Source organism: Pristis pectinata, chromosome 1 (genome assembly GCF_009764475.1).
Source record: "Pristis pectinata isolate sPriPec2 chromosome 1, sPriPec2.1.pri, whole genome shotgun sequence".
In the NCBI taxonomy this organism is placed as follows: Eukaryota; Metazoa; Chordata; class Chondrichthyes; order Rhinopristiformes; family Pristidae; genus Pristis; species Pristis pectinata.
Genome location: NC_067405.1, coordinates 17,404,149 through 17,430,243, shown reverse-complemented (window position 1 = coordinate 17,430,243; position 26,095 = coordinate 17,404,149). Strand labels below are relative to the sequence as shown.

Here is a 26,095-nt window from a genome sequence, read left to right as displayed (position 1 = left end):
CAGGCGCAAAGAGTTCCAGAGATTCACTACCCTCAAAAAGAAGAAATTTCTACACAGAATAAGTTGTATGTCAGTTGATTCTCATTCATTGGTGAAGAATTTTTTTTTAAATCTGGATTTCTTGAAAATAATTCCTCAGGTGTTGGTTTTCAGTTATTCATGAAATCAGTATTGCATTGCTCTTTCTTCATTCCACTTAAGTATGTTTCTTTGCAGGTTAAAGTTGCAATCTTGAAGTACATTGAGAGGCTGGCGAGACAGATGGACCCAGCAGATTTTGTTAATTCCAGTGAGACCCGCCTAGCTGTGTCCCGAATCATAACCTGGACAACTGAACCAAAGAGCTCTGATGTGAGAAAGGTAGGAATTTATTCTAAGTTTTTAGAATCTCTGTGCTAGCTGAGACACTGTGGCTGAACCTGGTCCTTCTGTGCTCTACTTAGTGAGCCAAAAATGCTAATTAGTTTTCCCTTCAACTATGTTGCTTTGATGCATTGGTTGTACTCCAATGTCATAACATTCACTACAAAATAGTTCTGATTTTTTAACATTCCTCTTTCTGCTTTGTCTCTGCTATTTATTCCTTGAGTAGTAACAGAAATGAAATTGCAAGACAAGTAGAAAGTTTTTTATTCATTTGATATGAGCATTATTGACAAGCCCAGCAATTATTGTCCATGCCAAGTTGCCCTTGAGAAGATGGTGAGCCAGTGCTTTGAACTGCATTGGTCAATGTAGTTGACAGTATAACCACAGTGCTAGGAGACTCGAGGATTTTGACCAAGCTCTGGAGGGAAGAATGTGTATTTGTATCAGGATGATATGTTACTTGAGAAACTTGAAAGTTGTTAGTTTTCTATGCAAAGTTGTTTTGGTTCTAGATGGTTGAGATTAGGGTTTTGGGGAGGGGTACTGTTGAATCCTCAAGTTTCTGTGGTGTGCTTTGTAGGTGGTGTATGCTATAGAGAGGTTGTGATGGCAGTGGATGATGTCAAGTTGCTTTGCTGTTGCTGAAGCTGAACTCAATTGGTTGGCAGAAAGTATCCCATCACTTTCCTGATGTGTCTTGTAGATGGTGGAAAGTCTTAAGTGAGGCAGTAGGTGATTTGCTGCAGGATACTGAGCCACTGATCTTGTAGACATAGTTTTTGTATAGCTACTCCATTTAACTTTGGTGAAGTTGACAATCATAATAACACAATGTCAGAATGAGGAGTTATCTTTTTCTCTTGTTGGAAATTGTCATTTCCTAGCACTTCCATGGCCTGAATGCTGTACAGCATTTATTAACCTATTCTTCAGGTCTAGACTCTTAGTTGTGGTCTTAAAAATTAAAACGCAATACTGAGGCATGAATTAGCAATGGTAGTTTGGGAAACTACATTAAATTTAAAGAATTGACAGTAAACTATCATTGACTAATGTCTAAAATATTGCTACATAGTTTGCAAGTAATAACCATTTTGAGTCAGAATACAGAACAGGAAAGTCGTTATCAAGAGGTTACAGTAAAAGCGAATACAGACTGAGACAAGAAAAAATTATATTGGAGAGTAAGGAAGTGCCAGAAAAATTGTGTCCAACTTCATTTAAGAAGACATTTAAAAAAAACATAACAAGAAGTACAGGTCTAGGTGAATAAGGAGCTTAGAGAAATTGTCATTACCTTAAAAAGAACTATTTAAGAAATTGATGGACTGAGAGGTGATTCAAGTCTCAGGACTTGATGATAGCATCCTGGGCTTATAAAGGCTGTGGAGGTTGTGGAAGCACTATTTAGATATCTTTTGATTATCTAAAAATGTCCACTAATTTATAAGTGGCTTCTCAATATAAAATTCATTTGTGTTTTAGAACTAATCTGTGCCTTGTCAGAAGAATAGGTTTCATATAAAATTGAAGGTGCTGCATAGTTTTAGACCAGAACATTCTGATAATGATCTACTGTATACTCCTCAATTGTGATTATATTCCTAATACTCTTAATTTGGTAGTTCTTTGGTTAAAAGAAAATGATGCCATAGTAAAATGGAATTATGAATGATTCCATAGATCAATGCACAACAACTGCTACTGTCAAGGATGTTCCTGCCCTGGAAGCAGTGAGCTGAATTGCCTTCAGCCAAAAAAATGTACAACATTGTTGTGACTGAGCTTTGACAGAACAAATATGACCATGTGACAAATGGCAAACCAGCCTGTCTGGTGTCTGATTACAAGATTATCAAGAAGGCAAATGGAATGTTGGCCTTCATTGCTAGTGGGATTGAATTTAAGAGCAGGGAGGTTATGCTGCAATTGCACAGGGTACTGGTGAGGCAGTACCTGGAGGACTGCGTGCAGTTCTGGGCTCCTTACTTGAGGAAAGATGTACTGGCTTTGGATAAGATAAGATACCTTTATTAGTCACATGTACATCGAAACACACAGTGAAATGCATCTCTTGCGTAGAATGTTCTGCAGGCAGCCCGCAAGTGTCACCACGATTCCGGCACCAACGTAGCATGCCCACAACTTCCTAACCCATACGTCTTTGGAATTGGTGGTGCGGAGGACGTTCAAGAAGTTGATTCCAGAGATGAGGGGGTTAGCCTATGAGGAGAGATGGAATCGTCTGGGACTATACTCGCTGGAATTCAGAAGAATGAGGGGATCTTATAGAAACATATAAAATGATGAAAAGGATAGATAAGATAGAGGCAGAAAGGTTGTTTCTAGTGGTAGGTGCGATGAGAACTCGGGGACATAGCCTCAAGATTTGGGGGGGGTAGATTTAGGACGGAGATGAGGAGGAACTGCTTTTTCCCCAGAGAAGCAGTAGAGGCTACCTCATTAAATACATTTAAGGCACAGTTAGATAGATTTTTGCATTGTAGGGGAATTAAGGGTTATGGGGAAAAGGCAGGTAGATGGATCTGAGTCCACAGCCAGACCAGCCATGATCTTATTGAATGGTGGAGCAGGCTCGACAGGCCAGGTGGCCTACTACTACTCCTCCTATTTCTTATGTTCTTCTTTGATCTCATCCGGCATTGGAGACAAGCCCCATTTATCTATTGTATTCCCCTGTCTGTATTACAATGATGCAAAACTACTGGATGTCTCACTTCTAATGAATAGTTCTAATGCCCTGAATTTATCAATTGTATCACATTATTTAACAAAGTATCTTTATACAAGTGTCTGTTGTGTTTATTTTGTCAATTTCCAAACCATACCTATGAGTTACGAGCCGAAAGTCTCCTCTGCACAGATTGCACTATATCCTTCTATTATGTCTGCTAAAAAGTCCTGGTTGATTTAAAGATGTTTTATGTCAACTATGCTCCCTATTTGTTTTATTCTTCATGGATATGCAACGTTAAGTCTATGGTGTCACGAACCAGCAACAAAAGAACCACACTGAGCATGATTCAGTGTTAAAAACTATTTTATTAATCACTACTTATGATAATACGTAAAATAAAAGTAAAAATGTTAGTATGTTAGACTTCAAAAATGTTAAACCTTGAACGTTAACCCCAAAACTAAACTCTTCGTGTGTGTGTGTGTGTGTGTGGCAAAGTCCAAAACTCCCAGTTCCGGAATGGTTCTTAAAGTTCAGTTCCACAAGCCATAAGGTGAAACATGAGCAAGGGCTTCTTCAACAACCACCGTTGTCAGAAGATAAGACGTAGATGTAGAGAACATAGGGAGAGTAAATACGAAATCCAAATGTTCCACGATGGAACCCCAAACGACACTTCAGTGTTTACTCGGTAGTGACTTCCTCACCCTGAAAAGCATCCGAATCGTGGTCGTCCACACACAAATACCTGTTTCCTTCTACAGGTCAGCAACAAAGTGAACTCCACCGGATTACTTCCAACTTCCATACATGGATTTCAGTGGCAAACACAGTTATTGTTTCTCATCCATCGATAGAGAAAACAAGCAGGCTGGTGTCTCTCTCCCTTCTCTCTCTCTTCTCTCCTCCTTCTTCTGACTTCTTCAACAACATCATTACGTCCTTTATCTTCTATTGATGTAAGCACGCCCCACACACGCATACACACACACTCTCTATCTTAAAGGGACTTTCACTGAGTCCGTAACAATGGGCACTAAATTTGAAAATATAAATTAAGGTTGTTTTGTTCACTTTGTCCAGAAACTGCTTTGTTCACATTGTCCAGAATGGAAACATCACTAGATTGACTTTGATGTTTTTATCAACTGTAATTTTATAAATTTGGAAGTTGCAGTCAGATCTGTTTTTGCAAAACATTTTTAATGTTTTTCCTTTGTTTTGCTTTGTTATCATGTTAGTTATATACTTGGAACATTGTTCTGTTAGATGTTAAATACAATATTGAAACTGTAGCTGTTAAATCAAACATAATACCTTGAAAGGGGTACAGGTAGCATAGTGATTACAGCCAAATTTCTGTAACCTTGGTCCTGAGATGCAAGTTCAAATCCCAACATGGCATTTGGGGAGTAATTGTATAAATGTGGACTAGAGAAGAAAAGCTAGGTTCAGTTACAGTAAGCATGAATGTACTATATTGTTGTGTAAACCCACCAGGTTCAATATTGTCTCTCATTAAAGGATATGTACTACCTTTACCTGATCTTGTCTATAAATAACTCCATATCCACTCTTAAATGCGTCCTCGGGGCAATTAGGGATGGACAATAATTGCTGGCATTGCTGTCAGTATCCACATCTAGTGCACAAATATATATTAAAAAAAAATGAACATGCAAGATTCTGAGATTCAGGCAGTGTTGCAACAGACAGTTGTAAAATATGTTTTTAGTTCATTTTTTCTAATCTCTTTGGATTATTTCACACTGATGTTTAATCTGATTTTGGCATTGCTTTAAATTCTGTTGACAACTGCTGAAAATACTTTTATAAATGGATAAATATGTAGCTTTTATTAAAATGTACAAGTGAGGAGGAAGCCAAAGACATTTGAATACAGCAGATCATTGATTAAGTAAAGGGATAGTCTGCATCTTTCTGCTGCAAACACAATTAGTGAACTTGATCACTTTCTGTTATGGCTCTTCAGCTTTATATAAGTTTTTAAATCATGCAACTGCTGTTTATTGTATTCTAAAGTTTTTCTAATACCCTTCCCACCTGTCAAACCCAGACTGTGCATAATTGGTTGAGTGATGAGGGGTTGGCCAGGTCCTGTTCGAACACCTCTGGGCCTGGTGAAATTGGCCTGGAAGAAAAGTGTAAACAGGTAGAAAAACAAGTTGCGCCTACTAATTTCAAGTTGCTTTTCCCTGTACCTTCTGGCTTTTTTCTTAAACTTGGCTGTACAAGGGTCTTGGCCTCGCTGCCTTTTTCAACATAACAACTAAGTTTATTCACTCTACTGTATTGCCAACAAAAGTTGTTTTCTATAACTATACAGCACATAGTTGGTGTTGATTGGGAATAAGGTTTGTCTTTTTGCAGTTTTAATAAGTAATATACTGCATTGGCCCTGACATGAGAACTGCTGCTTACAGTGTTGGAATGCATGCTCAACTGTTAACTAATGGATTTGAAAGTGCATTAACAGTTCTTGTGTTTATTTTGAACTTGAAATATACTCTTCGTAATAAATGCAAATTGGATTTTTAGTGTTAAACTTTTAATAAGTCAACCGGTGTTTGTTAAATGTTGCCTAAGGTATAATAAAGTAAATATTTTGTGATAATTAATATATCTGAATATTATAACAGTGCTCATCTTATTTGAATGCATACTCTGAATTAATTCTAACAATATTCAAAAATATACTTTTATTCCAGTTATTTGTTACAGATGCTTAATTTTTATTCCAATGAAACCAATTAAACACACTTTATGAATTGGTATAATGAAAATGCATTGGATTTGATTAAAAAGCCATACATGAGTTTTAAATTTTGATAAAGCCTATAGGATTATAAGGGGAATGATGACATGAATTTCAAATGGGCTGAAAGCAGAGGATAGTAACGGTTATTTTTATTTTCAGACTGTGGAAGACTGGTGGGGGTGGGGGTTGCGTGGGCATGGTGTAGGTGAGTGGGTTCCAAAGGAAAGAAAGGCAACTGCTCTCTTTAATGCATACTGATAACATATTACTAGATAGCAACAACATGACATCAAAATTTGAAAATCATTCAAAACTCAGACATAAACAGGGTGACAGTAGCAAGCTTTAGGAGAGACCACTGAGTTAAATAGATACACAGGCATGTGGTAGATTTTTTTAAGGAGTACTGAAGCAGAAGTGTGAAGTGATTCATTTTGATTTGAAGAATGAAAAACTATATAATACAATCTTATAAGGAGCGGAGGGACCGCGATTCTTAGAGTGTTTGTTCATGGATCTTTGAAGTAATGGGTAATTTGAGAAAATTAATAAATTTATTGAATTAATATGGGATCTTTTTTTTACAAATGGAGTAAGGAGAAAAACAAGTAGTTGTGTTAAAACTTTTTAGTGTTGATGTCCCAGCCAAAATATTGTAGCCTGTAAGAAAAATATCATTAAAGAGGATGCAGAAAAGATTTATGAGAATGAAGCATGGATGAAAACCTTTATTTAGTTGGAAAGAGTAGAGAAAATTCTGTTGTTCTGTTTAGAGCAGATGTGAAGGTGTTTAAAATTCTGGGAGATTTTAATAAAATAGGAATTGTTTCCAGTAGCAATGTGGTTAATAATCAGAGGATGCAAATTTAAGGTGATTATTTAAATAACCACATGCAAGGAAAAAAAATCTTGTAATAAATGCAGTTTGTATCTACTAGGAAGGTAATGATGCAAATTGAATTGTAAGTTACAAATGGAAATGGCTAAATACTCAAAGGAATACACAAGAGCAAGACTGATTGGATATCTCTTTCAAAGAGCCAGCACGGGCATGATGAGCTTATTGCTTTATGAATATTTTGCGGTATTGTTCCATGCAATACAATACACATTGCTCGGTAATATGCAAGACCTACCTTGTGGTCCTTTTGCACAGATAAAAGCAGCAAATGCAAACTGCAGAATGTTTGCTGTGAAACTCAGGCAATATGAAGATCGTTTCTTTTACCATGCATTTTTTATGTTTTCTGCTACACTGACTCTCTTAATTGGGCGAAAAAACACAAGAAAATGCACTGAATGACTTAATTATATATATAAAATAGTCAGTGGTGTGTACTATTGGAAGGTTATTGACTAATCTAATCTACTTGATTGTCATTTCTCTGCTTGGTTTACAGGTTTTAAAAAAATGGCAACTGTTTAGAACAGCCTTGGCACCAGACTCACTGCTTAAGTTTGAGTTGTACACTTCAATCTTGAGTGATGAACTGGTTGAACTTTGAATTTAAGCAAAGGCATTTTTGCAGGTCATCCAAACAGAATTGGTATATAGTGGTTTCTAGTTGGTTTCAAATATTCTTAATGACATTGCTGGTTTTTAATTATTGACCATTGATTGATACAGTGTTAGAATGCACTGTTAAATCTTGTAAGCAAAAGCCAATAACCTCCAAATAGTGCAGTAAATCCTGATAAGGAGTATTCATTTTTTCCATTGGGTGACTGTGGCTTCTAAAAGAACTGAGTAGATATTGGGATCAGAGTTTTTAATTATTTTGTTTCACAATTTTCCACAGGCTGCGCAGGTCGTATTGATTTCTCTGTTTGAGCTGAACACTCCTGAATTCACTATGTTACTTGGTGCCTTGCCAAAAACCTTCCAAGATGGTGCCACCAAGCTCCTACACAATCATTTGAAGAACTCCAGCAACACTAATGTGGTACTTACGGTTTATGGCTTACTATTTCACATTACTTGATATATCAAAAGACTTTTTAAAAATATACATTGCAGGCTCATTTTATGAATTGGTTCTAAGTGCATTATTGTGGTAAGTACCATATCAGCTGTGGCTCAGTTGGAGTCTGATGCAAAGATAAAACTCCGGATTAATATTCTGATACACCACTGAAGAACTGCTACACTATCAGAAGTGTTGTTATTTGATTGTGAACTTAAAACGTCACCATGCCTATTTTGAAGAATGATGTCTATCAGCATAACTAAAACCAGATTATTTGGCAATGTTGTTATAGTGCAGCATATTGGTATTGGTTTATTATTGTCACTTGTACCGAGGTACTGTGGAAAAATTTGTCTTGCATTCCGTTCATACAGATCAATTCATTACACAGAGCATTAAGGTAAAGAGTAGAACGATTATAGTAAAAGTAATGAGTAGATCTGCAGAGAGCAGCTTGCAACTACCAATGAATATAATGCTTGAAATTTATTACCTGTAATGCACTTTGAAATGTTGAGAGCTCACGTAAAGCACCAGATAAAAACAGTTCTCTCTCTTTCTTCTGTATTTTATTATTAACTATTTTTTTCATCATTGTTTTGGTGTATATATACACACCAGATAGGAATTGGCAACTTCTGAGAAAGGTGGAAATGGGAAGGAGGGATGAAATTTGTTTTGAAGACCTTTTGAAAATTATTCACTTCAGATGTTTAGTAACTTGTAAGGTCTTTGGCCTGGAGTTTCTATTCAATTTTAGGGAAATTCCCCAAATAAGATGCAAAAGATCTGAGAATGTTCTGCATAAATTGCATTCTGTATAACACTCATTACTGCAAGAACACGAAAATAAATGTTCTGATAAGTTTTAAATGTGATTTATGTTCTAACTTATCAAGAGGTTGACTAATGTACCTCAATATAAATGAGAGAATACTTTTATTTTGACAATTGAACTTAAGTTTGGAATATTCAATTGTTGATTGACACAGGACACCAGAGTGGCACGGTAGTTAGTGCTGCTGTATTGCAGCTCCAGTGACCTGGATTCAGTCCTGACCTCCAGTGCTACCTTCCTGTGACCACATGGATTTCTCCTGGGTGCACTGGTTTCTTCCCACATTCCAAAGATGTGCTAACTGGTAGATTGACCACTGTAAACTACTCATTACTTTTACTATAATCGTTCTACTCTGTACCTCAATGCACTGTGTAATGAATTGATCTGTATGAACGGACTGTGAGATAAGTTTTTCCACAGTACCTCAGTGGGTGCTAAGCAAATTGGAGAGGAGTTGTTGGACTTGTAAGCAAGAATTAGGTTATAGGGAAACAAGGGGGGAATGGTATTAATGGGATTCCTCCGAGAACTGGCATAGACTCTGTGGGTCAAAATATGAGCAAGTATAAATGAGGAAAAAGTGCTTTGATCTAATTTTAGGGCTTGGATGACTTTGTGACTTTGCAAAACCAATCTGAAATTTAATTGGGGGAGCTTAAGATTAGTATCGGACATAGTTCTGTTTCTTTTCCCCTGTTTTGTGTAATTCATAAATGTTGATCTGATGACTTGTAATAAATCATATTAGTAATTCAGTAGTTTTGAATTCTCATAATGTTGCTTATGTTCTCGTTACTTTAACTGGGTACCTTCATTGAAGTATTGATAAAGTAATACTTCATTATATTCCTTTCTTTCTTAGAGTTCACCCAGCAACACAATGGGGCGCACACCTTCACGGCACTCCAGCAGTCGAACAAGCCCTCTTACTTCTCCTACAAACTGTTCGCATGGTGGTCTTTCCCCAAGGTAATAAATTATCATAGCAAGTAAATGATCTGTTTGGTTTCCTGTATGAAATGTTATACAATTGAAATCCCAGTAAACTTTTGTCAGTTCTTCTTATGTTCTTCAAAATGGGCAATGAGTCATAAATATTTATTTCATACTTTGGTTTCGCATTTCTTTTTTTCCAAGTTTTCATCCTCTACCTTGTTCATTTTTGAACAAGAACTACACATGCTATATATTTCACAGCAACTGTCAAAACCATTGAGAAACACATCTTATAACAGTTAATTTTGTGGACAAGTTACACCTTTTCCTTATTTTCTATTGCCCACATATGCAAAATGAAAAGAAAACTAATTGTATTTTTGGAATTGATCCTGCTGTTGTAAACCAGGAGTATTAAATAAAAATAAACTTTTAATAATTGAGGATAATAATGATTACTTGACAAAAATGGAGTTTGGGAAATCTCATGGGTTTAAATATTTCTTGGTATAGCTTGCTCTTGAACACTTATAATTCAGTAGGCTACAGAACATTGTGAAAATGTCATGAAATGCTTTCAAATTATATAGTGAGCAGAAAATGAATTTCCCAAAACTACAGTTCATTTTTTCCCATTCTTTGAATCAATCACTCTTTCTTTTTTGAATCCTTTGAACACTTGAAACTTTTTTTCCCTCCCACCATTGCATTTACTAAAACTGCATTGTTATTCCTGCTTCATATTTGGCATGAATTGTACTTGTAGATTGTATATTAAATGCTTTTTGGGAAGGCATAGTCTGATATAGTACATAACTATAGTGTTAATGCCATTAACATTGGTATTTTTGGCATATTTCACATTTTAAAGGCATGGTTCTTGGATAAATTAGCATTATTAACCTACAATTACAATGTAATATTGCTAGTTTGAGGAACCTGTGTATTAATAGAAACTTAATAACAAAGCGGAACACTTCATCCTGGAAATGAGTTGTATTTATCAATGTGACATTTGAAACTACTATGAAGCAGAGTTTATGCTCCTGCCAACTTTGTAGTAGACAAATGGAAACAATGTTTTCTGACAACAGCTATGGTTTGTGAAAGCTGGTTTATTTTGTACTTAAAGGGAACGTGGATATTATGAAACTCTTAGTTGCCATTTTATGTGCACAAATGTGAAGCAATCCACAATAGAACCAAAGATGCATATGAACTGTGATTTGTACAAATGAAAAGACAAAATTGTTTTCCTGAAATGTTGAGATCTGGCAAAGTGCATAAGGAATATTTTTTCCTGCTGCCTCCAGATGTGCAATGTTAACTACTTAGGTACCAGTAGATTGAGGCATGTAAATTGTTGGTGAAGTTAGGTGAGGCAAGTGAGAGAATTAGCATGAGATTGATGTGGCCTGAAGTTCCTTTGAGGATTTGAAGCTTTGGTGTGTGGAATCTGGCCATTTGTCAAGACCAATGGAGGACTAATGGCTGGAGGTGACAAAAGTATGGATGAACGTTTAAATGTTAGCAGAATTGAATTAATTTTGGCAGGGAAATGGATTGGCCTGGTATTAGGGATGTGAAGGTCTATGACAAGGTAATGAATAGACCCCGGCATGGAGCTACTTGATGAGAATGAAATCTGTTTTGGGTGTGGAGCTTTTGGCAGGATCATGTGACGGGCAGTGCAGCAAGATAGACTGCATGTTTACACTTGTACTTATTCATAGAATGGATTCTGAATGTGCTTGCCTTTCACATCAATGAAAGGTGAAATACTCCTTCCACAAAATAAATAAAATTAAAGTACCATAAATTTGCAAATAATTTTGCATGTGAAGGCAAAACAGCAATGATTACTGTATGTCTTCAAATAGCTCTTTTAACATAATATCAAAGAGCAAACGGTCTTTGCGTATGTTTAGGAAAATGACTTTTAAAATGGAGAATTATAGTTTTCCTCACTTGGACTTGAATAGTGGTTCTCAAGTTGTGCAGCACAATTTCCTAAGTCGTAAAGTATGTAATTAGGTGATGCAAACAAGAAAGGGTCACTCATTGGTTCAGGAGAGCTTATAAATAGAAATGCACATCTGTTGTTAGCAATTACCAAAAATTAAGATAGGATATCTGAAGTATTGCTCAGCTCTGGTCATGCAGCAACCCAGAGATCAAGAAGTAGCCCTGCATGTGAATGCACCTTTCCAAAGCTGGCTGGTTTAGGAAATTGGCATGGCTGAGTTATGACATTTTGACTGCACTGGCAACCAATTTGTTTGTTTTAACTTTTAATCATTGAGAATTTGATTTTGCTGCTTGAATTTTGAACAAATTGTTTGTTTTATTTTAGTTGAGTGGACTAATGAGCATTTGCACTTTTCCCATGAGAACTGGTTCTATGTTTAAACATTACTGTACTTCAGAATCATGGGCCTCAACATGTAAATAACCTGAATACAGACTAGGAGCACTTGGAAGTTTTCCTGAACCTGTTCAGTGAGGAAGGCAATACCTTAGACTTTCTGAATCCCTGATCCCAATTAAATCATCATCTTCCTGCAGTAAATTCTTAGAGAACACACTATGGACAAAATAGTTAAATGCTGTGACATTTGCAATTAATGCTTAGGTAGAAGTATTAACCAGAAACAATTTTATGATCAAAGCTATGATTTCTTGTGTAAGAGATTAGTTGGAATGCTGAAGTTAAGTGGTCTGCCTTGACCTCAAGGTGTCATTGATTTTAATATTACGTTGAGTTTTTTTTAATGTCACGTAATACAATGTATTGAATTGATATTCTGGGCAAAGGGCAAATTAGGGTTCTAAAATTGTCTAGTTCTTTGGCAGCACTAATTAAAAGAACTCCATCATTGAACAATGTATTATAGATCCAAGATTTTCAAGGTACTCAATTGCCAATGATTAATTGCCAATTCCAACCTTATTTAAGGCAAACACAACAGATTGCATAAATATAATCTATTTATTATTAACGTTGTTTGAATATTGGCTGTGGGATAGGGGAGCTCACTCCCAAGGGATCAGTTATATCTGCCTTAACAGGCAAGTAGGACCTTGGTTCAAAGGCAAAACACTGGATGCTGGAATTCTGAAATAAAAGGAAAAATTCTGAAATAAAAGGAAAAATTCCTGGAAATTTGCAGCAGGTTACAAGTCTCTGTGGAGAGAAACTATACGTATCAGTTTCGGGTCAATGAACTTGTTCTCTCTCCATGGATAATGCTGGGCTGTTGGATTTTTCCAAAATGTTCTAATTGTAGGGTGTCTTTGGTAACATCTTAACTAAAAGAGCACATTTTCTAACAGTGCAGACCAGTTTTGCATGTATATGAGATTCTGTTCAAATCCTGATGGGATTTGATCCTGTATGCTTTCACCTAAAATGCTATCACAGATTTGGGCTGAGCAGCCATAAACCTTTAATGTCTAAGCTGTTAAGAACCAGAGAACTACATACATTTAATTTAAAAAAAATAATTCTGCCCATACAATCTTTGGTAGTTGAATTTTTGCAAGCTTGAAGTATTACTGTATTTTCATGTTTTGTATTACCTAAAGGACGGTGTCATATTTTCACATTGTTAACTATTTGACCCCCATCCAAGTACAATGTTAGTGATGTGAAATTTGCTTTGTTTGTCTTCTCTAATGTCACCCAACTGTAAATTATTAACATTTCAAGCCCAAGACCTTTCTGACAATGGGTCTCTGACCTGAAATGTTAACTTTGTTTCTCTTTCCACAGATGCTGACTTTTCTGTTTTTATTTCAGATTTCCAGTAATTTTTTTAATTGCAAGTTATTAAAGTTTTTTACTTCACCTCATATAAGAGTATGGCTGAAATTGAACTTGATATACTCTTACATAAGGAGGTGAATAACATTGTTAGATCTTCATATGAAGCCCAAGTCTAACAATCTGCATAAGTTTGATTAGTAACGAACATTGCAATGAATCTAATGTTTTTCATTGCCTTCTCTATAATATTGTTAATACTTCTCTTTCTAAATTGTACTTTGTTATTTATTGAGTTTGATAGAGTACATAGAGCATTTAATTTTGCGGCCTAGATTTTAATCTGTCCAAAATCCAGCGATTCCCCTGTAAAACTAGTTTCCACAAAGTAAACCCTGGATTAATCCCAAACATATCATCCAACATCACCAATCCCGTAATGATAACAACGTTGAATCCATTCCCCTGTTTGTAAGATCTAAATAATTCATTGAACAATACAAGATAAATTATTTGCTTTTCCCTTCACCAAAATCAAATTGTGGCTCTTCAAGTTAATATAGGTATCTTCTGCTGGAAATGTTTATTTTTGGTTGTTGAAAGGATCCTGAATCGGATGATTGAGGTTCTGGTCCAAAGATAACAATCTTCCAAGTATGTAGATCACCCCTTGGATCAGGAAGTAATCAACTTGCTGTGCTGGTTTAAGAACAGAAGGATGGATAAATTGAATAAAAAGACAAATTTTTTTTTAGCAAGGTTGTTAACGAACTCTTGTCACCATAATTCAAGAAACATTATCGTGCAGGGAGAAATACTCCTGAAAGGTAGTCAAGGAAGTTTGAGGTGAGAAGACAAATTGTTATACCAGATGAGTGAAATCCAATATACCGAAGGGCCACCTTTATACAAGCCCAAGTTGATATGCCTAGTTCAAGGATAGACAGATGGAGGGTAGTGATATCTCCAAGTTGTTTGACGTTCAGTTTGTGGTTGATTGATATATTTATGCACTGAAGTTCTACAGTCAGTGGCTAAAGGATTATTCTTGCATGTGACATTACACTTGCACAGAATTTTAACCAATAGTACCTGGCGACATTCCCCTTGGAGTATGTGGCCATGCCAGTTTGTAACTGCAACAAACTTTCAAAATATACATTTTAAAATGTGGGTGGAGAAAAATGGCCCTTCCTTGCATTTTAACATCTGTCTTGAATTAAAACCAATAAAATGAATTTATAGGTAATGAGAATTATTTGGTACTCAAATAGTTAAGTGTAAAACCCCATTTGTACTAGTAGTACTAATACAAGTCTGGAATATTCATTATTTGTGTTGTGCAGTCACTGTCACCCCTGTGTGGTCATATGATATTGGCAAGAGTGGGTCAATACTACTACTGCTGCTGCTTGCTTGGATGAGGTGTTCTCTGTTTGCTATTCTGCTTCTATTAATGTTCTGAAAATTTTCTTCAGTAAAGCATGACCAAAAGCCACTCGGAATATGGTTTTCTTTCTCTTTTTTGCCTTTCTCGTTCTTTCTCTTTCTCTGACCACACTGACTGCAGTCGATTCTGGGGTTGGAGTGCAGATGGGCTGTCAAAGCATCCCCCCACCCCTTCTCAACCTCACTCCATCCCCACAGTTCCTACCCACAAGAACTTCAGGCGTTCTTACTCACCCAGGTAACTAACCCCCTATCCACTCTTTTCAGAATGCCTTGTCTCATCAGGCAGCTCTTGTTTTGGGCTTCAGCATGGTCTGTTGTATGTTTTGAGTGGCTACAACTTTTGTTTGCTGTAATTCATTCCCATGTTTTTATTAATCTGCATCTTCTTTCAAATGACAGCTTTGTGCTAGTTCATAAGTGTCAATCATCGCAACTTTGAATGTGCCATCACAGCTGAACATTTTATTAGCAATGGGGCAGCTGATCAATGAACTGTAAATTCTGTTCAATTAATTACTTGTATCTATTCTGAATAATTGAATGCAGTGCAACATGCCGACATGGGCATGATGGACCAATGGCCTCCTTTTGTGCTATGTCATTCTATGATTCTAAGTTGATATGTTTGAAGTAATTCAGTCATGTACACGAGATGTTTTGTCTGCAGAGATAATTCATTAATCATTGGCTATTTTGTCTATAGCATGTTGGACTATGACACAGAAAACCTTAACTCCGATGAAATTTATAGCTCTCTTCGTGGGGTCACACAAGCCATCCAGAATTTTAGTTTCCGCAGTCAAGAGGATTTGAACGAACCAATTAAACGAGATGGGAAGAAGGACTGTGATGTAGGTATCCTGTCACTCATTCAGCTTTGATATTTTGTTGTTAGTCATCTGACGGGGAAGGGGCACGAGATGCAGTACGAAGAGAGAAATTTTACTCTGTAGATCCCCTTTAAATCTCCTGTCTGCAAGTGGCACTGGAGCGTGGCGACTTGTTGCAAGTTACTCATTACTTCCATTATAATAAATCAATTCCAATTCAATTCCTTTTCACCTTAAACCTATGCCCTCTAGTTTTAGAAACAGACTCTGGCTATATACCTTATCTATGCCTCTCATCATTTTATAAACCTCAATCACGTTACTTCTCTGCCTCCTTTGGTCCAGGGAAAACATGTCCTGGCTATTCAACACTCCTTAAGTCAAGACAGAGACACAAAAAATTCTGCAAATGCTGGAATCTGGAGTAATACACAAAATTGCTGGAGGAACTCAGCAGGTCAGGCAGCATCTAAGAAGGGAAATAAACAGTCGATGTTTCTGGCCAAGACCCTTCAACAGATCTGGAAAGGAAGAGGGCAGAAGCCAGGATAAGAAGGTGTGGGGAGGGGGGGGGGCACAGGCTGGCAGGTGATAGGTGAGTCCAAGTGAGAGGGGAATGGTAGGTGGGTGGGGGAGGGGGAGATGTAATACACTGAGAGGTCATAGGTAGAAGAAGCAAAGGGCTGAAGAAGAAGGAATCCGGTAGGAGAGGGCAGTGGATCATCCAATGAAGGATGGAGGAGAGGAGACAGGCAGGTCATCAAGGTGGTGGAAGGAAGCCACAGGAATAAGGGAAGACAGGAGTGGTGGGGGTGGGGGGGGGGGGGGGGGGGGGGGGGAGAGAAGGGGTGGGGTTACCGGAAGTTAGAGAAATCGATGTTGAGGCCGTCAGGTTGGAGACTCCCAAGGTGGAATATGAAGTGTTGTTCTTCCAACCTGTGCCTGGCCTCAACGTGGCAGTGGAGGAGGCCATGGATAGACATGTCAGTATTGGCACCGGGATGTGGGTGGCCACTGGGAGGTCCTGGCTGTTGTGGCGGACGGAGCGAAGTTGCTCAACGAAGCAGTCACCCAATCTGCATCAGGTCTCACCAATGTAGAGGAGGCCGCACTGGATGCAATAAATGACACCCTCGGACTCACTGGTGAAGCTCTGCCTCACCTGTAAGAACTGTCTGGGACCTGAATGGTGGTGAGGGAGGAGGTGTAGGGACAGGTGCAGCATGTGGTGCGGTTGCAGGCATAAGTGCTGGGGGGAGTTATCAGTCGGGAGGGACGGGTGGACAAGGGAGTCTGGAGATAACTGTCCCTCCGAAAAGTGGAGAGGGAGTGAGGGGAAGATGTGTCTGGTCGTCGGATCCTGTTGGAGATGGTGGAAGTTGTGGAGAATGATGTGTTGGATACGGAGGCTCGTGGGGTGGTTGGTGAGGACAAAGGGAACCCTGTCCCTGTTATGTCGGGGGGGTGGGGGCAGGGGTGGTGATGGGGGGAGAGAGGGCAGACGTGCGAGAAGTGGAGCAGATACAGGTAAGGGGAGCATTGATGGTGATGGAAGGGAAACCCCGGTTACTGGAAAAAGGAGGACATCTCTGATGTCCTAGAATGGAAAGCCTCATCATGGGAACAGATGCGGCGGAGGAACTGGGAGAAGGGAATAGCATCCTTGCAAGTGACAGGGTGGGAAGAAGTGTAGTCAAGGTAACTGTGGGAATCAGTGGGTTTGTAGAAGATGTTTGTGGTTAATCTATCTCTGGAGATGGAGACAGAGTGACCCAGCAAGGGGAGAGAGGTGTCGGAGATGGACCAAGTGAATCTGAGGGCAGGATGAAAGTTAGAGGCAAAGATGAGCTCAGCACGGACGCAGGAAGCAGCCCCAATGCAGTCATCAATGTAGCGGAGAAAGAGTTGGGGGGGCGTTACCGGTGTAGGCGTGGAACATGGACTGTTCCACGTAGCCAACAAAGGCAGACATAACTGAGGCCCATGCGAGTGCCTATGGCTACTCCTTTATTTTGGAGAAAGTGGGAGGAGCTGAAAGACAAGTTGTTAGGGTGAGTACCAGTCCTGCCAGACGGAGGAGGGTGGCGGGAGGGGAACTGGTTGGGTCTGTTATCGAGGGAAAAAATGGAGAGCCTTAAGTCCTTCCTGATGGGGGACAGAAGTGTACAGAGACTCGACATGCATGGTGAAAATGAGGTGGTCAGGGCCGGGGAACTGGAAGTTGTTGAAGTGATGGACAGCATGCGAGGTGTCATGGATATAGATAAGAAGGGACTGAATCAAGGGTGACGAAATGGATTCAAGGTATGAGGATACAAGTTCAGTGGGGCAGGAGCAGGCAGAAACAATGGGCCTACCAGGGCAGTTGGGTTTGTGAATCTTGGGTAGGAGGTAGAAACGAGCAGTGTGGGGTAGGGGAACTCTGAGGTTGGAGGCTGTAGAGGGGAGGTCTCCGGAGGTGATGAGGTCAGTGATAGTGTAGGAGACAATGGCCTGATGTTACTTGGTGGCTCTCCAATCTAGGCAATTTCTTTGTGGTTAAGTTGGAGAGGGTGCAGAAAAGATTCACATCTTTCCTATAGTACGGCAACCAGAACTGCACATAAAATTAGTTAGGCCACACTTGGAATATTATGTACAACTGTAACATGATGTCCCAACTCACGTATTCAGTGCCTCAGCCGATGAAGGCAAGCATGCCATACACCACCTTCACCATCCTGTCTACCTGTATTGCCGCTTGCATCCCAAGGTCTGTCTATTCAAGGACACTCTCCAGGGCTCTGCCATTCACTTGTCCTGCCCTGGTTTAACTTCCCAAAATGCATCACCTTGCATTTGTCTGAGTTAACTTCCATCTACCATTCTTTTGCCCACTTTCCCAGTTGATCTATATCCTGTTGTAACTTTAGACAGCTGTCTTCACTGTCCACTATACCATCAATTTTGGTTTCAAATGCAAACTTGCTAATTATGCCACCTATATTCTCATTCAAATCATTAATATGTAAAGAAACAATAGAGCACCCAGCACTGATCCCTCTAACACACCACTGGTCACTTGCCTCCAATCTGAAAAGCAACCTTCCACTACCACCCTCTGCCTCCTACCAATTTTGCATCCAGTTAGCTTGCTCACACTGGATCCCATGTATTCTAACATTCTGGACCAGCCCACCATGTGGGACCTTGTCAAAGGTCTTGTTAACGTTCGTGCAGCAGCATCTCCTGCCCTCACCTCGTTAGTCCTCTTGTCAACTCCTCAAAAAAAACTCAATCAAATTCATAAGACATGATTTCCCATGCACAAAGCCATGCTGAATATCCCTAATTAGCCCTTACCTTTCCAAACATAAATCTTGTCTCTCAGAATCCCTTCCAATAACCTTCCACCACTGATGTAAGGCTCACTAACCTGTAGTTCCCTGGCTCATCTCTGTTGTCCTTCTTAAATAATGACACAACATTAGCTATCCTCCAGTATTCTGGTACCTCACCCATAGCAAAAGAAGATACAAAAATCTTTGCTGTGACCCCGTCAATCTCTTCCCTCACTTTTCATATCATTCTAAGACGCACCTGGTCTTCTGGCATCACTTATATGGTTTGGTGTTTTCACTAGACTCTTTGTAGTTAATCTGTTAGTTCATTTTAAGTTAAACGCACATTCATCAGATTTCAGAAGCTGGGGAGGATTTGAGTTAAATACCACTACCTGTCAAGAGAATGAAAAGAGTAGGGGATAGGAACATTAGGTACAAGATCAGGCTCTTCAGAACCACACACTTGCTCCAGCACTCAATATGATCGCAGACGATTCTTTAGTCCCATCTCCTTTACTGCTCTGACCCCATATCCTCGATTCCCTTAATATTCAAAATCTTTTGATCTTTGCCATGATTATACACAAGGACTAAGCTTCCACATCCCTCTTGGGTTGAGAATTCCAAATAATTACCACCACCTGAATGAAGAAGTTTCTTCTTCCTAAGTGTCTGACCCTTTATTTTGAATCTGTGATCCCTGGTTTTAGACATCCCATCCAGGGAAACTTTATTCCTTTTTCACTCAGTCAATGCCTTTAGAATTTGGACTAATTTATTAATAATAAATTTTCCCAATGACAGATGTCAGGGTAATTGGTCTGTAGTTACTTCTTTTCTTTCCCATTTCTTCCTTAAATGGTGGGATTACAGTTGCTGCCTTCCAATCTGTGGGAACTGTTCTAGAACATAGAAAATTTTGGAAGATGGCACTCATTGATCCACCTTCTCTATATCTATCTCCTTCAGACCCAAAGTTGCAGGTCATTGCTTCCTCGGCATTTATTACCTTTTAGCCCCATTAATTTTTCCTATTTGTCTTTACTTAATGCTAATTTCTTTCGGCTCCTCATTCATTCTAAACATGTTGTTTTCTGCAATTTCTGGAAGGTTTTCTGTGTGCCTTATGTAAAACAGGCACAAAAAATACTTAATATCACTGTCATTTCCTTTTCCTCCAATGTAATTTCCTGTCTCGGTCTGTAAGGGACCCATATGAGCTTCTATCCTTTTCCTTTTTACAAATCTGTGGGAGCTTTAAATTTTTTGTGTTTCTTGCTAGATTATTCTCATTCTACTTTCCCTCTCTCCTTGATTTATCACACTTGCCTTTCCTTAAGCACCACGCTGTCCAAATCTCAAACTCCAGCTTATAAATTCTTGGTTGCAGGTACTTACTGCAGATGTGTTCATTGTGGACCACAGTAATTTCCATCAGCTCCAATTTTCTACACCTTCAATACATCACCTGTCATGTCCCTCAAATTATGTATTTAATTAATTTAATTCAATTAAAAGCTACGTGGCTGCCCTGCTTAGCAGTCTGTTATTTGACAAACTCCATAGTCTGTAGGTACCATGTGGTGTGCTATATCTAGATAGCATACTGTTCTTTGAGCTTTATTTTTCAAGCCCGCTTTTTATTATCTAATTTGTAAATTGAGCCATGTTATATTTGTTGAAGGTATTGCGAGATGGAGGAATTGCATCCCCATCCTCTGACATTCGTGGAGGTGGCGAACCTGTGGAAGGAGGAAGAACAGCTCTTGACAACAAGACATCGTTGCTCAACACTCCACCGCCACGGTCTTTCTCTGGGCCTCGGACTCGGGAATATAATCCCTATAATTATTCGGATACAATCAATGCATTTGACAAGACAGCACTAAAGGAAGCCATGTTTGATGATGATATGGAACAATTCCGTGATGGTAAGAATTTTATAAATTAACTAATCTTGACTCCATTTGCTATGACTTTTCCAGTGAAATAGTTTTTAAAAAAAATTAAAATATGTCAAGGTAAATAAATAGCCTTGTCTTAAAATTCCAAAATAGTTGAGTTTTTAAGTGGTAATTTGTTGTTTTTAATTAATATTAAACCTATTAATTTGAGTATGTTCTAAGCAGTTGAAGCCAAAACGAAAGTACAGGATTGATTTACCTGGCATTCAATAGCTACCCATTTTAAGTCAGGTCAAAACCCAAGACCTTTGGTCTCCTTTCCCATACTCTCCCTCCAGGTTCCACCAACCTACTACCCATGCCTTTCATCCACAGGCTCTCCATCTCCACCCTCTGGCTCTGGTTCCATCTGCCTTTCACCTCTTTCCCCCAGTGGTTCCCATTATCACCTTCCTTCCTTACAAGATTCCAGTACAGATAGCCTTTGTGTTCCTGGTTATCGCCTCTTGTCTCCACCTTCATCCTTCCTTGCCCAGCTCCATTGCCTATTTTTTTGTCTGCCCCCATCTATCACTTACCTGCCTTTGTCTCCCAACTCCATTCCATCCCCCCCCCCCCATACCTGGCTTGATCTCCCTGTCATACTTGACAGGGTAAAAACTAACTTAAGTGCTTTATAGCACTGTGCAAATTAGAATTCCAGAAAGCTATTGTTCTATGGCAATGAAAAGATGCATGTTGTCAAAAAAGTCTCTTCCAGATTTTTATCACTCTGAAAAGTGAATTGATGGAAAAATGTGAACATGTTCAGTTCATTGTTTGAAGTTTAGGCATCTTTCCACCCATCATTCTGTCCAAGGAATGTTGTTTTAGTTTGATGTGATGTTCTCATTAGATGCAACCGAGCAAATTTAAGGGCACTTCAATTTTCATTTGACCATATCTAGAGTTCTGGATAATGCCGATTTCTAGCATTCCAAAGGTTTTTATTCTTTCTCCTTTGGCTTTTTTCTAGAAATAATTCTTTTGTCTCTTATGGTACTTTTGCTTGCAAGCTAAGTGCAGGCTGTCATCTTGCACCTTGGCAAAGTTTCCACTCTTCAGGCTTGAAACGAGCCTTTGTTGTCACCTGTTGTCCACATACATTATTCTAACATGATCGCAGGATAGCAAGTAGAAGTGTGAAGACAGCCAAGTTCCTACCTCTCTCTGCTTCCCCGCTGCCCCCCCACCTTAAATACCGGTCACCTTTTGTTTGGATGAAATGGCTTAGTTCAGCAAAAAGGGAAGGGGGTGTGGAATCAAGTCTGATAGTTTGTATTGCTTAGCTGCCTGCTGTTTTATTAAATGAGACTTCGTGCAGCTTTCTTTTACTATTAATTTCCTGTCTATTGATAAGGAATCTTGCCAGATTTGCTTATTAACAATATGTTCAACAAATAAATAAATCCTGTTGTGTTCTAATTGCTGCATTTTTATAAATGGATGCCCTGTGCTAATAAATACATCCTAATTACTCCCCATATCAACATAAGTGAATAACAATTCAATTAACATTACATATAAGCCTTTTGAATACTTAATCTCCTTTGTAGCTTTCAAATAATATGCCAGAACAAGTCTTGAAGTTACAATAGAAAAGCAAAAGAAAAGCAGCAAATGAATCAAATCTGAAATAAGAACACAATGCTGGAAACACTCAGCAGGTCAGGCAGCACCTGTGAAGAGAAATTGAGAGTTAACTTTTCATGTCAGACCTTTTATTGGAACTAGGAAAACAAGCATGTTTTAAACTCTGAAGAAGGAAGTGGGGAAATGCATGGGAACAAGGGAATATCTAAGAGAGGGTGAAGACCAAGAGAAAATAAATGACACAGATTGGTGTCAATTGAGAGAGGGTGGTGAAGGCTTGTTAATGTCAACTAATCTGTCTGGAAAAGGAGTGAATGGAGGAGTGAGCAACAAAAAAAAAACACACCACAAACAAGCAGTGCTGGAACTGTGAGATATAGAACACAGTTGCTAGAATCAGAAACACAGGAGAGTACTGGAAGCACTCAGCAGGCCAGGCAGCATGTGGAGAGAAAACTGAGTGAACACCCCAAGTGGGCGATGCCCCTGTCATGAAAAGTTATCAACCCAAAATGCCAATCCTACTCCCTTCCCTATAGCTGTCACCAGACCCACTGGGTACCCCAGCATTCTCTGCTCCCACACTTGGAAACAGTTCTGAAACAAAGGATAGTTATCTGAAATGGTTGAATCCAGTGAGTCCTGATGACAACCACATTCTCTAGGCAAAAGATGAAGTATTTTTCCTTCAGCTTGCACTTCTCCAACAAAGCCAAATGTAAGAATCAAATACAAAGGCTTCTGGAAGTTCAGAGTTGTCCTTGCAACTAAATCATCCTGTTCTACAAGATGGTGTCTCCAGTGTAGAGAGGACCATTTGTGTGAACACTGAATACAGTGCACAGAAGTGGAAGAAGTGCAGCTTCATCTCTGGCTCTGGGAGTGAAATCTCATTATCTATTTGCAGCCTTTGGACTGTGTTCCACAGCTCCAGCATCCTTTATGTACTTTTTCTCTCGCACCTCTTCTCCCTGTATCTGTATTTCTTAGTGCAAGTACCATTAACAAGTCTTCACCATCCTCTGTCAGCAGACACTAATCTGTGTCATTCATTTTCTCTTGGCCACCACTTTATCACAGACATTGCATTTACCCTCCCCATCTGCAGGGTCATCAATGTAAAACATTAACTCAGTTATTCTCTTCATAGATGTTACTGACCAGATGAGTATTTTGGGACTTGGTTTTATTCTAGAACTTGTAATATTTTCCCACAGAATAGTGGGTATGTAAATTAAACTAAAGCAATTTCTATTGAATAACCAGTCATTTTAAAGGTTCAATAAGCAGTTGATTAAAATGTTTATCAATACAACTGATCAAATTATGCAAAGTATAATGATTCTTGAACTGTGACATAGAAAAATAAAAGCAGGAATAGGCCATTCGTTCCTTCGAGACTGCTCTGTCATTAAATACAATCATGGCTAACTCTCTAACTCAGTACCATATTCCCACTCTCCTCTAAACCTTGATCCCTTTTCTCTATGAATTTATCTACCTGCTTAACCATATCTAGTGACTTGGCTTCCATGGCTTTTCCACAAGGTCACTGTGTGTGAAGAAATTTTTCATCTTGGTCATTAATGTCTTATCCTATATCTTGAGACTGTGACCTCCGTTGTAGGCTCCTAAGCCAATGAAAATATCTTCCCCATATCCAACTACTAGTTTTGGAGCTATTCTTCAGAGACTTTAATTTCAATTATATTCCTAGGAGTTTCAGAAAACAAATATAGTTTCCTGCTGAGAAACAGAGTTCAAGGGAGACAGAGCATAAGAACTGTCTGAAACTGTTAAATCTTAAGTTGTTCCTTTGAATTATACATAATTTGCGCCATAAGCCTTCAGCGTGCACAGAAGTCATATTTGTTCAAATAAGGAAAATGTGCTTGATGTGTTTTCAATTATTTCATTTTTATTGCCACAAACAATATGCTGGAGGGACTCGGGTGGTTCGAACAGCATCTGTGGGAGGAAAGGAATTGTCGACGTTTTGGCTTAACCCTACATCACGACTGAGAGTGGAGAGGCGAGATAGCTAGTATAAGAGGGGAAGGGGACTGGTGAGACAGGAGTCTGAGGTGATTGGTGAACTGAGGAGGAATGTAAGATAACGAGCAGGTTGTGCCAGGTTGGGAAAGGGAGCAGGTGAATGATAGAAAAAAAACTTGAGTGGCAGATGGAACAAGGAGGAGGGAGAGGAGTGTGAAGGTTGTAGATAGCTGCTGGGGGGAATTAAGCAGGAATATGAAAGGCTACCAGTGCTGGGATCTGGTACGTAGTGATAATGGGAACCATTAGGGGAGAAGTGTATGACAGATGAAACCAGACCAAATAGGGGAGGGTGGTGGTGGGGAAGCCTGTGAATGAACTCTGAAGGGGTGGATGGAACTGAGGGGAGATGAAGATGTGTGATAGGGGCTGGGTGGGGCTTGAAGGAAAGAGGATGAAAATGAGAGGACTGGAGGAAGAAGAGTGCATGGGGGAGGGAGAAAGAACCCATCAGAGGGGAGGGTTATCTAAAATTGGAAAATTCAATGTTTATGCCATTGGTTTGTAGACTAGCCAGATGGAATATGAGGTGTTTTTCCTCTAATTTGGTTTGGGCCTCACCTTGGCAGTGGAGAAGGCTGAGGATGTACAGGACAGTGTGGGAATGGGAGCTCAGGATGGCCATTGCGGAACAAGTGTTGGTGCTCTGTGAAATAAATGCCCAGTCTGCGCCGATGTAGAGGAGGCCACATCAGGAGCACTGAATGCAGTAGACTATGTCGGAGGAGGTGCACGTCAATCTTTACTACACCTGTAAGGGCTGTTTTAGGTCCCTGGATGGTGGTGTAAGGACAAATGTTATACGTTCTGCGACTGCAGGGAAAAGTGCCAGGGGTCAGGGAGGGAGGGTGGGTGGAGAGTGATGAGCGGAACGGAGTCACAAGGGGAATGGTCCCTGCAGAAGCCGGAAGGGTGTACGGGGGAGAAGATGTGACTGGTGGTGGGTTCTCATTGCAGCTGGCAGAAATGACAGGATGATTTACTGGATGCAGAAGGTCATAGGATGAAAGGTGAGGACTATGGGATCTCTATCTATATGAAGAGAAGTGGGATGAGAACCGAAATATGAGAAACTTAGCAGATACAAAACTGGACTCCATCAACCACAGCAGGAGGGAAGACACACTTCCTAAAAAGGAGCGCATTTCAGATGTCCTGGAATGGAAGGCCTTGTCTTGAGAGCAGATGGGGTTGAGACAGAGGAACTGGGAGAAAGGGATGGCATCCTTGCAAGAGACCGGGTGGAAAGAGGTGTAGTCTAAGTAGCTGTGGAAGTCAGTGGGTTTATAGTAAATATCAGTGGATTTTATTTCTCTTTTTGTGTGAAGGTTAGTTACTTGCTAGACAAGGAAAGGTAATTCCAGTAAAAAGTCCATTCCAGGAAAATTGTTCTGCTGGTTTAGACACTCCACAGTACTGGGATTTGAATTGGAGCAAATTACAGCAATTGATTTGACAGGAGGCTTAATGACTTGTATGATTTCTGCAGTTTTTGGGTAGGATAAAACATGCAATGCCTCATACTTGTTGCCAAAAATAACCTTGC

At 39.3% G+C, this 26,095-nt stretch overlaps 1 protein-coding gene across 1 annotated transcript in view; it reads left to right on the top strand.

Annotated features, from left to right (window-relative positions):
• The window catches only part of clasp1a (cytoplasmic linker associated protein 1a), a 218,541-nt gene that overhangs the window by 168,794 nt on the left and 23,652 nt on the right, over positions 1–26,095 (top strand). The window contains exons 31-36 of the mRNA XM_052029250.1: positions 217–360; positions 7,646–7,789; positions 9,517–9,623; positions 14,924–15,040; positions 15,509–15,656; positions 20,643–20,889. Coding sequence (XP_051885210.1) covers positions 217–360; positions 7,646–7,789; positions 9,517–9,623; positions 14,924–15,040; positions 15,509–15,656; positions 20,643–20,889 — 907 coding nt within the window. The remainder of the gene's footprint in view (positions 1–216; positions 361–7,645; positions 7,790–9,516; positions 9,624–14,923; positions 15,041–15,508; positions 15,657–20,642; positions 20,890–26,095) is intronic.